Source organism: Mustela putorius, unplaced genomic scaffold (assembly GCF_011764305.1).
Source record: "Mustela putorius furo isolate JIRA1106 unplaced genomic scaffold, ASM1176430v1.1 tig00000083_pilon_pilon_pilon, whole genome shotgun sequence".
NCBI classification, from domain to species: domain Eukaryota; kingdom Metazoa; phylum Chordata; class Mammalia; order Carnivora; family Mustelidae; genus Mustela; species Mustela putorius.
In genome coordinates this window covers 30,564,279-30,578,486 of record NW_025421273.1, presented here as the reverse complement: position 1 = coordinate 30,578,486, position 14,208 = coordinate 30,564,279, and the positions used below count along the sequence as shown (strand labels likewise).

Sequence of the window (14,208 nt, the reverse complement as noted above, 5' to 3'; positions counted from 1 at the left end):
ATTCATCCCTCTACTCTTCGTGTCCTTTGCTTGATATTAGTAGATGCTCATCAGATGTTGGTGGAATGAACTAATGGATGGTATTTGGGAACACCTAGGTTTAGTTCCATATAGTCATCTCTTATGTTGCACAGAATGAGTATCTTTCTGGATATTAGAAAGTAAATTAACTTTTTGATCCTGACTTACATTATGAGTTAGATGTTGTCATAGAAATATTTCTCTATATAGCTATAGTTGGAAATTTGTGAAAAGAAGTGAGTTGAAAAGGTGATACCTGTTGTGTGTGACCAGTATTATAGTTCTGGAAGTAGGTCTTCCTCACTAGCAGGTACTTCTCTTCCAAGAGAATTTCCTTACCTTGGGATTTTGGACTTGTTGATTTTAGGGGTGCCCTGTCATCTTTTCGGAATCTAAGAATTTCCATGATGCCATGGTTCTTTTGACTTTTGACATTGAGGTTTTGACTTTAAAATTTTCAGATACTTTTAGGGAATTCCAAATACCCATGTGTGTGTAAATTTTGCTTAGCATGAAAAAGAAAATCCACCTGCTTTGGGAAGGACCTGTAAGAATATGTAGCTTGACTGGTAAATAGATCCAGCAGGTAGCCCGGCTTTGCTTCCCATGGGAACTTTGTTAATCATTGTATAAATATTCTGTGGGCCAGATTTTATGTTCTGATGATATATATGAATCGGATGGCTCCATCTCAGATATCAAGGGGTAGCCTCTCTTTGTAACATCCAGAACTTTGTTCTTTTCCTTTTTCTAGATGGAGTAGAGTTGAATTCACAGGGATAGGACAAGAATAGGATTGTAGCTACAGGATATTAGCACATGTCTGTAAGGGTCCTGCCAGCTAATGTTAGTTACTATTTTTTAGTTATTTTTAAAAAGATTTATTTACTTATTTGAGAGAGAGCAAGCAAGCGAGTGCGAGTATGAGGTTGGGGGGCAGAGGAGAACGAGAAAGAATCTGAGCAGACTCTGAACTGAGCACAGAGCCCCAGGCAGGGCTCAAACTCCCGACCCTGAGATCATGACCTGAGCTGAAACAAAGAGTTGGATGCTCACCTGACTGCACCACCCCAGACACCCCACTAATGTCATTTTATCTGGAAACTCTTCTAGGAGGGAAAAGTCGGTGGGTGGGAAGTCAGCATTTTTATGAATGTTTGCTGTGTGCGAGGAGCTCTGTGAGGTTTATTATATTTATTATTTCATGTGCTACTTAAAGCAAGTTTATGAGGTAGGTATTACCCCCATTTTACAGATGAAATTGAGGCGCAGAGACATTAAGTACTTATCCAAAGAGCACAAAAAGTGCCAGAACTGCCCCTGAAACCAGGTCTGCGTGATTCTAAAGCCTCTGCGCTTTGTGTCTTATCATCCTCTTCTAGCTGCTTCCGCTCACTCGTCCAGCATTGAGGGAGGGCTTTCCCGCTCTGGGCTAGGCATTGGTGCCCTAAAAATTATGATCTCGTGACTCTCTGTTCTTAGCTACTGGAGGTATGTAAAACCCCAAAGGCTCTAATATATTAATTGATTTTATTTAAAAATTCTTTGTATAGAATTTACTTAGAGACTACCTGAAGTAATCTTCAAAGGATCGAAGTGCTCCTTTGAGAACTCTGTCATTGTAAGTGACTAAAGTTTACTCTTTAACAACTTCATTCAACAGGCAGATCTTTTCCTTGAAAAACGTGGATGTCCTTGATAAACCCTAATTGCATATATGTAGCATAAATATTGTTTTTTTATTGGATTTGTTGCAGAAGTAAGGGCCTCTTTTGTTTAAATGGACTTGCTTTTGAACTGTGAAAATTTAATCGTGATAGTTTATCAGTTCAGCTCTGGAGAAGCTGAGGTAAAGCTATTTTGCTTTAGCCAGAGCTATTTATATACCATCAGTGAGAGCTCCTTTTCATATTATCGGTGTTACTGCGTACTAAAAAAAGGAGTGTTAAAAGAAAACTTAGGATTTTTTTTCCTGTGCCCTTATTCACCACAATGATATTTTTAGAGGTTATTTCATCTAGTATATCTCTTCAGAAAGGGCTTTATCTTTTCACAGTAGAGGCAGACAAGAACTCAGCTTGAAGCCATTCCTTCTCAAGTCTTCTTTTTTGAAGGGTGAAAGGATCAGAGAGAGTGGAACTGTGTGTGTGAATTGAACCTCTGCCCTTAGCCTCTTGCCGAGTCACACATCTTCACCAGGGGAGAAATGGCCATAAATTTAACTGAAGAGGCCTTTAAGAAAAGGGGTTAAAATTTAAGACACTATTTCTAGGAGTTTCTCTCAGCAGAAAGAAAGAGCAGTCTTAGAAGTTTCTCCTGACTTCTCTTTGCTTCCAGAGAATGCCATCATTCTGCCTAGCTTTCTTTTGAAAGAGTGCTTTGCTGAACAGGGCAAGCAGATAATCATTCATTGTTGCAAATACCTGCTGAATTGGCCGAGTACAGAAGAGGAATGACAGCAGATGGCTGCTCCAGTGGCTAGCATTTGTTAGCAGAGGCTCTGGAAGACAAGCTAACTTCTAGAAGAACATCAGACATACAGCTGCAAACACTGTTCTGTAACAAAGCTAAGTTTGGAAACATGAGTAGATTTCACCCTGAAAGTGGAGTTGTTGATGTCAACAGAAGCATCTCATTTTGGGCCTGGCTGTGGGGTCTTGACAGAAGAGTGTGTGGAAGTCGCACTTTTGCCTGAGCTGCACAGCCGGCCGAGAATGCCCAGGTTCTTTCGGAAGGCCGCAGGTGGAACCGTGTGCTGCATTTAGTACTGGTATCCACACCTACGGACCTCGGTCTGCATGGATCCGTACCCACAGGCTCTTGTCCATCTGCCCTTGCATGGTATTGTGAACATGTTAGACCACTTGTTAGGTTTCCCTTCTGATTTATTACCGACCTTGTAAGACATCCTATAATAATTTGCAAAGTTCTCTTTTCGTCTGCTCTTGTAACATGAAACAGTATGTTTCAGAAAACACGATTACATAGGACATTTTCCCTTAAACTTTTGTGAATTATGCACATTGGGGGCTATGGGGAGGGATAGGCTAAATGTTGGGCTTCGCGACTGCAAATCAGTTTACGAAAGGCCATGTGAGAGATAATGCTTAATATAATTCAACTTCCCGTCCATTAACATCCTGAACTATGGTGTAAAGTTTTGTATTTTTATTCTAGAAATATAGCTGACATTAGCATTCAGGTATGCAGTTCAGTTTATCTCTAGTGAAGAGTCTTTTAAAATTAAGTTAAATATAGCACAAAAGACATAGAAAATCAATAATATTTCATTTCTTTTAAGTAAGATCTTTCTATATACATTTGCTTTGGGTGCTTATAAATTCTCCCTTTACAGAAGTATTTTATAATAAATGTCAGTTATAGATTTAACTGTGGCAAAAAAAAAAAAAAGTAGTGCAGGTTTTGTAGTACCTTTAATATATCAGGAAAAAACTGCTTAGCTAAGTAGTAGTGTAGGAAATAGTGGTACAATCTCCTAAACGATATTTTTAAAATGTAGTGATATTAATGGGAGACATTTAGGACCTTAAACTGTCAAATGTTATAGGATTCAGTATCTTGCGCTTTAAGGTATTTAAGCTTCTTTGCTTATTGAATTACCTATCATTACCTTTTACACAGAGTATTTGTAGATGGATGTGAACTTGACTCACAAATATTTTCTTTTTTGTCTAATTACTCCCATACTAGTGATAAGTAAGATTTATTTTACCTTAGCATTATGTTTGTAGTCTTAAGATGTTAGCTGCAGTTAAAACTGAATTCTAGTGGCGTTAGGAAGTGATTGCTAGAACCGGTTAAAACTGATTTAAGTATTAGAAATGGAATATTAGGAAAAATCTCAATTTTTTAATAGCATGTGTGTCTCAGTAAGTTTAAAAACAGCCTCTAGGGGTGTTACTAAGGAAACATTTCTTCTTTTTTTTTGGAAATAGCTAACTACAAATTAAGTACATATTAATTACTCATCAGGCTTCTCTTAGCTTATGTGTGACCACAGTGTGATTACTGTGACAGCCATACTAGAATAGTATTTTAGATTTGTCCTCATCGCTGAAATAAGTATTTTGCTGTTACTGTTCGGGTAGAAAATGTAGGAGTCTATAAAAGGCATTTCCTGTCTATCAGATTTGTTTCTGCTTATGAGAAGTTGAATTTGAAACTAAGAGAGATGCAGATTAAGACTTTGGTGTGTAACATAGTTGATGAAAAATCAGCAGTTTATATCTAAATTAAAATATGTTACTGCTTTTTTTTTTTATATATAATACAGAGCATTTAAATTAGTGATCTAATTACTTTATAGTTGTTAAAAATATAAAATGAAACCTAGAAGTTCTACTGGTCATTAACATTGGTATAGTACTAAAAGATTACAAATTACTCCAGTTGCCTGGAAAGCTCTTGATTTATGCATTCCATTTGATTATCTTACTGCTTCACCTTCTGAAGTAAATGTCAGAATAGTAGTATAAGAGGGAAGGCCTTTCTATATGTCTAAGAAAAGATGCCCCAAACAGCTTTTTACAGTTTGCAAGTGGTGATAACAGTTGCCTCCTTAAATATTTCTCAGCACTTTTTTTTATTAAAAAAGAAAGGCTTACTACGTCTAATAGTAACATTTCCTCGTAGCTTCATTAGGTATGACAGGTAATGGATGTTAACTTTTTCATTTAAAAAAATCAGTTTATTTTAGTGATCTAAGATTTCCCAGTTCTGACTTGATGAGAACATTGATATTACAACATAGTCTAAAATTTTAAGAATGACTATTTAAATTTTTTTCAGGTCAGAGTATAAAATATACCATGTTGACAAGGGAAAAAATGTTTGTGGTCTTAAGTAGACTCATTAATAATTGACAAACTTGGTATAACTTTTCCTCTTTTTAATCTTTACTTAACAAAAGATGGATTTCGTAGGATCAGACTATCTAACTTTACCTTAGAAAAAATTGAAGCAGTTTTTGTGGCCTTTGAAGTAGAAATATCTTTTTCTACTGTCTCTGCTTGGGTCCAGCTCTGTTGGTAATTGGATCTTTGGAGTATCTCTAGAGTTTTATGTGTTTTTACTATAACTTGGAGGAGGTGAGTGCAAATGGGCATCTTCAGGAAAGACTTATTTGGGCAGATTTTTATTTTAACACTTTATAAAGAGCTTACTAGAAGAAAGTATAATTTTCAGTCAGACAGTTGACAATTTAATATTTATTTACAATATTTTATTAAACTTTGTTGAACTACTTACATATGTACATGAAATTTTATACTTCTAAAATATTTTTATTTTCTACTATTAGATATTATTTATTTTCCAGAGTAAGACCAAGAATACAGTTTTTCATTTTTAGTTGCTATATTCTTTTGATTTGAGGATATTGTTAATTTTGAGTTTGTGCAATTTAAAGGAAATGCATTTTAAAGTACTTTTTCCTAAGTTACTCACATACTAAAAGTCTGGCACATTCTTCTTGGTGTTTGGAAAACAGTGAAGAACACCAAGTCCCCGCTTTCAAGTTTTCCCATTTGAGCAGGTAGTCACAAGGAGTATTCATTTAAGCAAGTCCGTGAGGTATTTTCAGATTGTGATAAGTATAGTGGAGAACCCAGAATATGTAGTGGTTGGAGGGAGATGGGAGTACGTGAATAGGGAAGTCATAAAGGGAGGTCCCATTCAAGGAAAGCAGGCATCAAGGTTCTGACCCTAGAAGGAGCTTGACATGTTCAGCAGTTGGAAAGGAGGCTGCTGTGATGCTCTACTAAGTAGGGAAATGATTGTTGCTCAGTTGGCTGTGTTGGCTGGCAAGTTCATTTGGGACCTTCTAGGTAATACTTACAGAGAAGGGAGTCAGTCATTGGGAGGGACATGATCTGATTTATGCTTTTCAAAGACTGCATAGGGCCTGTGCATGTAGAATAAATGAGAAGGGCCGGGAAGTTGGCAGAAAAATCATTTAGAATCTTTGCTGCGGTCCAGGGAACGAACGGGTTGATGGCTGCTTGGACTCCAGTGGTCGCCCTGGAGGTTCTGAAAAGAGGATGAATTTGTGATAGATACATAATAGCCCCAAAGCAGGATATATGCTGGTTTTGCCTTCTTTACCTAAATCCTGTGGTTTCTGATCATTGTGGCAGCTTCGAATCTCACTATGTTGTGTCAAAGGAAGAATTGCTCGTAGGGCATGTAGATGAGTTAATTTACAGCACAGACATCACACCAAACAGATTTTGTCTTATTTAATCTGGCAAGTTGCAGTAAGCATTTATTTGATTTTTTAAAAAATGCACCATTTTGTTGTTGCAGGAAATGTTTTCCTATTTGTCCAGCCAACTAGAGAAGCTGTCGGAATGCTACAATGAAAGACTGTTGCATACACCTCACAATCCCATATCTTTAGGTAATATATTTTTCTTAAGGAAAATAAAAAATCATTGCTTCTTAACCCTCCCCAGCAGGGAGCTGGTATTTCTAGAAAGAGTATGAATTCTTTGTGGTTACAATGATTTCTAAATTCATTACAGTATTAATTTGGAAAGCATATGCAGAAAATGATACTTTAACTCCTGCTTCTAACCAAAATAATTTAGTCACTAGTAAGAACTCTAAAAATTTTAAAAAGTTTCTACCAGTTAACAAAAAACTATAATATTAGAAATTAAATCTGTGTTGTTTTTAATGCTGTGATTGTTTTCCTGACTATGTTAGAGAACTCTGTATTCATGATAATTTCCTTTGTATAAGGACTATATATTTTTGTCACGTAGTACAAGGACTATGAAACCGGTTAATATGAATGTTGACTTTTATGCATTTAACTTTCACGTTTCCTCAATATCCTTTTTGTGAATGACAGTTCCCCAACTTCATATTTTATGTGTATCTAAGGAAAGTAAGGACTCAATCATTTGTAACTGAAGCCTATTTCAGGAATAGGCTTCCATGGAAAACCATTTGCCACTGATACATAAAAAAAACCCACCCTAATTAGTCCTTGGCTGGTTTCTAATTTATGTAAATGTTGTAGAAGATGATAAGGTATGGTCTGAATCCCAGGTCTGCCATTTACTAACCTCTAACCTCCTTTCCCCTAGCTATAAAATAGAGACAACGACCCCTCACATACAAAATTGTTAAAGAATGATTAAGGGGCACCTGGGTGGTTCCATCTGTTAGGTATCGAACTCTTGATTTAGGCTCAGGTCATGATCTCAGGGTCATGATTGAGCCCCATGTTGGGCTCTGAGCTCAGTGCAGAATCGGCTTGTCCCTCTCCCTCTGCTCCTGTCCCTACTGCTCTCCCTCCCTCTTTCTCAAATAAGTTTTTAAAAATCTTTTTTAAAAAGTGGTTGAGATTATCAAGTATCTAGTATACCCTATCAGGAAATGGTAGCAAGCAGTAGTGATGAGAATATAGTTTACTCACGTAACATCAGAAAGATCATTCTCCTTTTCATATGCAGAAGCTGAGTTTACTTAGTCTCACATATGTACTGAAAATTGCCCACATTCTCATCTTACATGTTCTTAAAGCACCGTTGAATTTGAATAAACTGCCATATTGATCATGTCAGTGTTCCATTTTCAACTGGCAAGTTCACTCTTTAGAAGGGTGATAGGGAAATTCTATTCTGATTCTTACTGTGTTAATTTGTATTAACATCTTTTTGTCTGATAGGTAAACAGATCCTTACTATCATTTATTTAGTGCATTAAAATGAAATCATGCCACTTGACAATAAATAAAAAGTAATGTCTCCATGCCAGTTACAAAAAAGTATATGATCCTTTTGTCAGAGGTACTTAGAGTAATCAGAAGCATAGAGACAGAAAATAGGATGGTGGTTATGGAGGGTGGGGATGGGCAGGAGGAGAATGAAGAGTTACTGTTGAGTAGGTGCAGTGTTTCAGTCTTACAAGATGAAAAGAATTATGGGCGTGGATGGTGGTGGTATTTGCATAACAGTGTGAATGTGTTTAATGCCACCGAGCTGTATGCCTAAAAATGGTTAAGATGGTAAATTTTATGTTATGTGTATTTTAACACACACACAAAAGTAGAGTCTCCTTCATTAAGTGTTTATTTTTTGAGGGATTCTGTGCTGGTGAACCAAGGTGCATTGGGATCCTTTTTTCTTTTTCAGCTATGACACTTAAGACACTAAGTGAACACCAGGACAGGTCTGTCACTCAGCTTGGCTCAATGCTTTTTACCAGACAGGTTTCTGGAGCCAGGTAGGTATGTGTGAAAGAGGCCTGGACTTACTTACATCTCCAAAAACTTAACTGTAAAGTATTTTTCCTAAACGGTTGACCCCAAGTATATGCTGAGTTCCGTGTGAGTGTTCCTCATGGGTGAAGGAGCAATGAGGTGGAGAGTGTGTAGGGCTATGGTAGCCCATGTGTAGAAGGCCTGCACTTGAAGCAGTCTCAGAAGGATAGGGACCTTGTCTGTTTTCATGGACATCCAGAAACAAAGTTTCATCATCCCTCCGTACAGATTTTTATCGTTATTTTCCTTTGTTAGATCATCTTCAGGGGTGTCACATTTTGGTGCTAGAGATAAGTCATCTTCATTACTAAATTCAGATGAAAACATTTTGTAAGGAAAAACTCATTTCCTAAACCAAAAGTTAGGCAATTCTTGTCTAAGTACTGCCTTTGAAAAATGTACTTTTTGCTCTTACATGTACGTGTCTTAAAAATGCATTTCATTTTTCATTTTATATTTGATGAGGTCAGAGGAAAAGGACTTGAGAAGAAATATCTTGCTCTAAGTACTCTTCTTTACATGCCTTTATTAAAGAATTTCTCTCTGACTACCAGAGATTAGAGATTTCACATCAAAGGACAACTTTTTAAAAGAAAAAATCTTAGATTAATTCAGCTTTTACCTTGATGAACTATATCCATTCATGGCATAGTTTTGACGCTTCTAAAATGGTTTTCTTGGCCTTGCTTTTAGTGTTGCCACTATTTGTCTTTTTGTTTAGGATGATTTAATTGACTTATTTTTTTTTAAAGTACCATTAGAAATCTGCTTATATCAAGTATGCCAATGAAGTCAAGCTTACCAAGTACACGTGCCATCGCCAAATATCCCTTTATGCTGACCACCACCCCCTGTAAGCAGTCACAGAATTCTTTCTGGATCCTTGCTTTAAAACCCTCCATTGCACAGCATGGATCAGATAGGTGGAATTTCAGTTTGTTGATTGTTGGAGGTGATACACAGCAACTCGTCAACGTGGTTTGACTTAGAAATTTCAGTATTCCATTTGAAGTATATATATGTGAAGTCAGATTCCATATTTAGTACAAAAACAGAAATAATTTTCTTTTTTTTCTCTTTGAAAAAGGTGCAAAGGTATTTGTGATTCCTAGAAGTAATAGCTCTTAATGGAAGATAAGTCAGTGGTCATCTCCAGGCAGCACTCTTCTACGGAGATTAGCCATGTATTGTATAATTTTATCTTAAGGCTGCCACCGTCTGTTTTCATAGGCCCTGATTTATGGCTGCTTTTAATTTCTTTATCAGTAGATCTAAGGCTTAGTAACACTGATATCTGTTGTTTATGGGTAATATTCTGTTAACACCACGAGACATATTAAATTGCTAAATCTTCTCCCTTTTAGGGTTGTGCCTCTTGGGTCTGTGCAAGCTGTGAGTGGCCACACCTTCCGAGGCTTTATGGCACATACAAATAATTACCCTTGTGCTTACCTCAATGCTGCAGCAGCCGTTGGAATGAAGACACAGGATGTGGACTTGTTCGTGAAGAGACTTGACAAGTGTTTAAAGACAGTAAGAAAAGAACAAAATAAAGAGAGTAATGCATCTGCAGTGGAAAATTACAACAAAACTGAAGATGTAGATATTGAAGAAATGGCTTTAAAACTAGATAATGTGCTTCTTGACACGTCCCAGAATTCTTCATGACATGTGAAAGGTTTCTTTTTGATTACTTGAAGGAAGTGATGAGGCTACAGTACAAATAAGCAGTTTAAAGATAGGGCTTGAGGTTTCGGAACTGAGAATGTCTTGGAGGATATGGAGGATATTTGGTCAAGGTACAGACGGGTCTGAGCTAGCCATCTGATGACTTGTTATGTTTTTTTATTCTTAGACTGCCTCAGTTACTATGTTCCTTAGCAGATAAAACTACCATTAGGATTTTTCTAATTATTAGAATATTTGTCAATTAAGCATTATGATTCAGATCATTCTTACTAATGTGACAAGTAAAATTACTTCTAATTCTTTTGGAAATGTGTAAACTGTTTCCTCCTGACCATTCTCTACCATTCACAAATGACTTCTGTTTCTGGTCACAGAGAATTGAGAACGATCCAGTACTGCTATTTACAAGATGTTGGTGTCTGCAAGTCACAGTCTGCCTGTGAAATGGTCATTCCCCAGGGAAGCAGAGTCCAGCATAAGCTTTAGCTTTCACTTAGTGGTTCTCAGCTGGGGATGATTTGCTTATATCTAAGCAACACCTGGGGACATTTTTAGTGCTCACGACCTGTGGCGTGCTCTTGACATCTAGAGCTGGAGGCCAGGGGTCCTGCTGCTCAATATCCCACAGTGTGTGAGCGGCTTTCTGGAACACAGCCCCAAATCTCAGTAATGCTGAGAAGGAGAAATACCACCCTAACCCAACTCCTCAAGCAAAGTTTCCTGCAGCAACTTTCTTTATTCAGTAGTGCTTCAAAGAAGAAAGCAGTAAATTTTACCAAATTATACAGCGTTAGATTCTTAAGTGATAAGATGGGCTGCCTGTTCTAAACCTGAGATTATATGGCATTTGTGTGTTTTTCCATTTGGGCCAGTGAAAGCTTTCTCCCACTGTTTCTGCTCTAAGCAGGCTTTGCATACTGGTTAGTTCAGGTGTTGTGCACAGCCATTATCAAGAATGGTTAACTTGGGTATTTGGGGATCTGTTTTTGCTAGGAAGGGGAAAATGATGTAGTAGGACGAACAGGTGTATTTGCCACCCCCCTCCCCCAACACGCCCACTTTCTTAGTCTGATATTCCAGACTTGCTGTAACAATTTTTGTTGTTTATGTTTTAAGAAATAGACTAATGCCTCCAAGCCTGAGGAATGAGCGAAGCTTTTGAATACACCAAAAATGCCAAAGCCATAGTCCTCAAGACCTGCTCGCTGGAGCGGTGTTCCTACGAGATGCTCACAGGGATAAAGTATTCTGTGGGCAGATCATTTTGGGCCTTTGTAAACCTGCCTATCAGCACATTAAAGGCTCTGAGAATTCCTTGGAAACCAACTTAAGTGCCCTTATCCAAACATGGAACCCTTTTCTCAACTAAAAACTTACTGACATCCCACTGAACATGCTTTCAAAAACACTGCAGTTGAGAATGCAGCCTTGGTTTCTGGGTTGTGTTTTTCTCTGTCACTTGGTAGTGTAAACTGTCGCATATGAGCTCAGACACTCCCATCAGTGCGTAAGTTAAAATACTCTAACCCTAGCTTGATCTCCTTAGACGTCATAAAATTTAATTATCAATATTGTAAAGGTTACTTTTAAGTTGTTTATTGTATTTGGGGTTCTAATATTTTAGATATCTTTTTTTTTTTTTTTAATAGCTGTAACAACACACTCTAGAGTAATACCTGGGTGAAAAGGTGGTGTGAGGTTTTTTATGTGGATTTGGGACTGAGTTGTAGAACCGATAAAGCAAAAGGGTCCCAGTCGTGCCTCTGGAGTCTGCAAGAGGGAATGGAGCCGTGTTGCAGATGCTAAGTGCTGCTGGCACAGCTTCCTGGATGAGGGAGCCAGGGCGGGTTTCTAGAACAAGTGATCTATACCGTGTGAGCGTCATTTAGCTTGAGAAGGCCGGAGCCGAGAGACCAGCAAATGTTTTCTCATCTGCAATGTATCAGCAGTTCTTGGGCTTCAGCTGCTGAATAGATAATAATTCTAATTGAAGATAAATTACATGAACCCACATGTGAATGATAGATGTGTTGTAACATTTCATTCCTGGTGCATAAAATCAGCTGCAGTTTTTATTATTAGTTCTTTCTTTTCAGAGGTTTTGGAGTAACAGCTCTGGTCCTGCTGACTTAAATTTGACCTTGAGGTCCTGGAATTCACAAGAGTTTTTGAAGGGGTGCTGTAGGTTCTGCTGATTCGGGCTTGCCTTTGCTCCCACCCCAGTGTTGTTTTTGCTCACTCTGGCCCATTTCCACGTGTAAGTGTAAAAAAGTATGTATGTACAATTAAATCCACTTCAAGTTGCTAGTACTGATCGGTAAACCTCATAGTTGGCCTTCATTACCCTTGAACTGTCGTGGAGAGGCAATGGCTGATCCATTTTCCAGGCATGACTAAGATGACCTGTCCTTACGACCCAGCTGCCCTTCATAAGGCTCTCCGGTAGAGTTTTGGAATTTGGTTTTTAAAGTCATTGGACTGTGGTAGTCTTCCCAGAAAGGAAAATCGAATAACACAAAATATTCTTTAGGTCACTACACAATGTGTTACTTCTATAGAGAGCAGGGAAAGGTATTTTAAAATCCAGCTCTCAATTTGGCTCTTCTGTCCTCTGTTGATGAATTCTCACTCTATCAGGGAATGATACGTGATACCAGCCTCAGGAGTTCAGTGTTCAACCATAAATCTTTCTAGTTAGCTTTTTGCATTAGTTGAGTGAAGTTATAGAATGTGAATTATTGAATACAGTTCTGTTCAGCCAATAGGCCCTTGATATACAGAATGGTAAATTTAAATATAAATTAAGTTTTTTCTGATTTTCTCCCCAGCACATAACTTTCCTGTGGTTCTGTTTCTGTAAGCACCCCGTCATGACTGTCATCGAGCCTAAGCTATAGGCTGTGTTTTCATTTGTGGACAATATGTCTATGAGAGGCTTTAGTAAAAGTAAAATGAACTAAAGACTTTTTTTTTTTTAACCAGTGATATTACTTTAATCTTGAATTAGTAGCTCATCATGAGAGTAAAATTCTGTGTTCTTTCAAAGAGGAGAATAGCTAACAGCAAATAATTGAAGCAAACTGGTGAGTCTCATTCATGTAACGCTCAGAGAAAGGTTTTTGCATACATACACATCGGGTGCACACAAGACTTGGGGTTTCTCCTCTCATTTCCTAAGATGTCCTAATTTCTCCCAAGCCCTTAAGTGATTTTGTTGTATTTTGCATTCATGGGGTTGACTTTATTTGGGAACAAAAATCTAATCTGGTTTGTATACACAGAAGCCTGGTCATCTCAGAAGTTAGGTACCTTCTAAATAAAAACTATGAATATTCTGTTAGCGGTTAAAAAACAGTTCCCATCAGCAGCTTTTCCTTGTCTGTCCCATTGTGCTTCTCTGTCTCTTCTGGCCGCGCCTAGTGTACAGGTACGAGACGTCCCCACCACGTCCCTTTGTGCCTTTCGTCTTGTTTTCCTGTCCCTTCAGCCATATGGTGTGTGCACAGATCAGCTGATGAGTGCAGGGCTAATGAATATATCTTTATAATCTCCTAAATACTATTTAGGTCAATCTAAGGCCTTAGGCAGAATCTGGAAGTGTTTATACTGTCCTGTTTTTAGTAAGCAGTGTCAACTTGAACTTCTAGAGAAATGTGAAGAAGAGCTACATTCCACTGTGTAATTGTGAGGGGACACTACCTACTAGAATTGAAGCTGATGTCAGCCTGCTACCCTGTACGCTTTACCATAAGAGAAAGATGTTTCAAAAAATATTGTCGATGTAGACTGTTTAAAAATGAATTATATAATTTACAACATGAAATAAATTTTTAATAAATCATTGACAGTGCATTTCCTTAGTTTACCCAATCATGGCTTCAGAGAAAATCTGAAAAGTACAGATAATGAACACCAGATTACTTACTCATTTTTTGATTCAGTCATCAGTACCAGTCAGCAAGAAAAGTCCTATTTATAATGGGAATCACGAGTCTCACAGGGTTGGGGGCTAGTTTGTTGTTTAAAGAGATGACATTACAGCAACCTTTTGCAAAAGATCTGTTGACTACAGAAAGTTAGATGTGTTTCATCTTTTCTAAAAGAAACGCTTTATCTTTTATTTGAAAATAAAATGTGTTACTTCCCTCTTCAGATTTCATTTTTAAATTGTGCTGTTTGAATTTTGCAGGTAGTTCTCATTTGCTTTG

The 14,208-nt window shown here is 37.6% G+C and overlaps 1 protein-coding gene across 1 annotated transcript in view; it reads left to right on the top strand.

Moving 5' to 3' along the window:
- Positions 1-13,841, top strand: part of SEPSECS (Sep (O-phosphoserine) tRNA:Sec (selenocysteine) tRNA synthase) — a 35,342-nt gene extending 21,501 nt beyond the window's left edge. The window contains exons 9-11 of the mRNA XM_004762678.3: positions 6,346-6,439; positions 8,184-8,274; positions 9,676-13,841. Of these exons, the coding sequence (XP_004762735.1) occupies positions 6,346-6,439; positions 8,184-8,274; positions 9,676-9,979 (489 nt within the window). The 3' untranslated portion in view covers positions 9,980-13,841. The remainder of the gene's footprint in view (positions 1-6,345; positions 6,440-8,183; positions 8,275-9,675) is intronic.
- Positions 13,842-14,208: the final 367 nt, after the last annotated feature.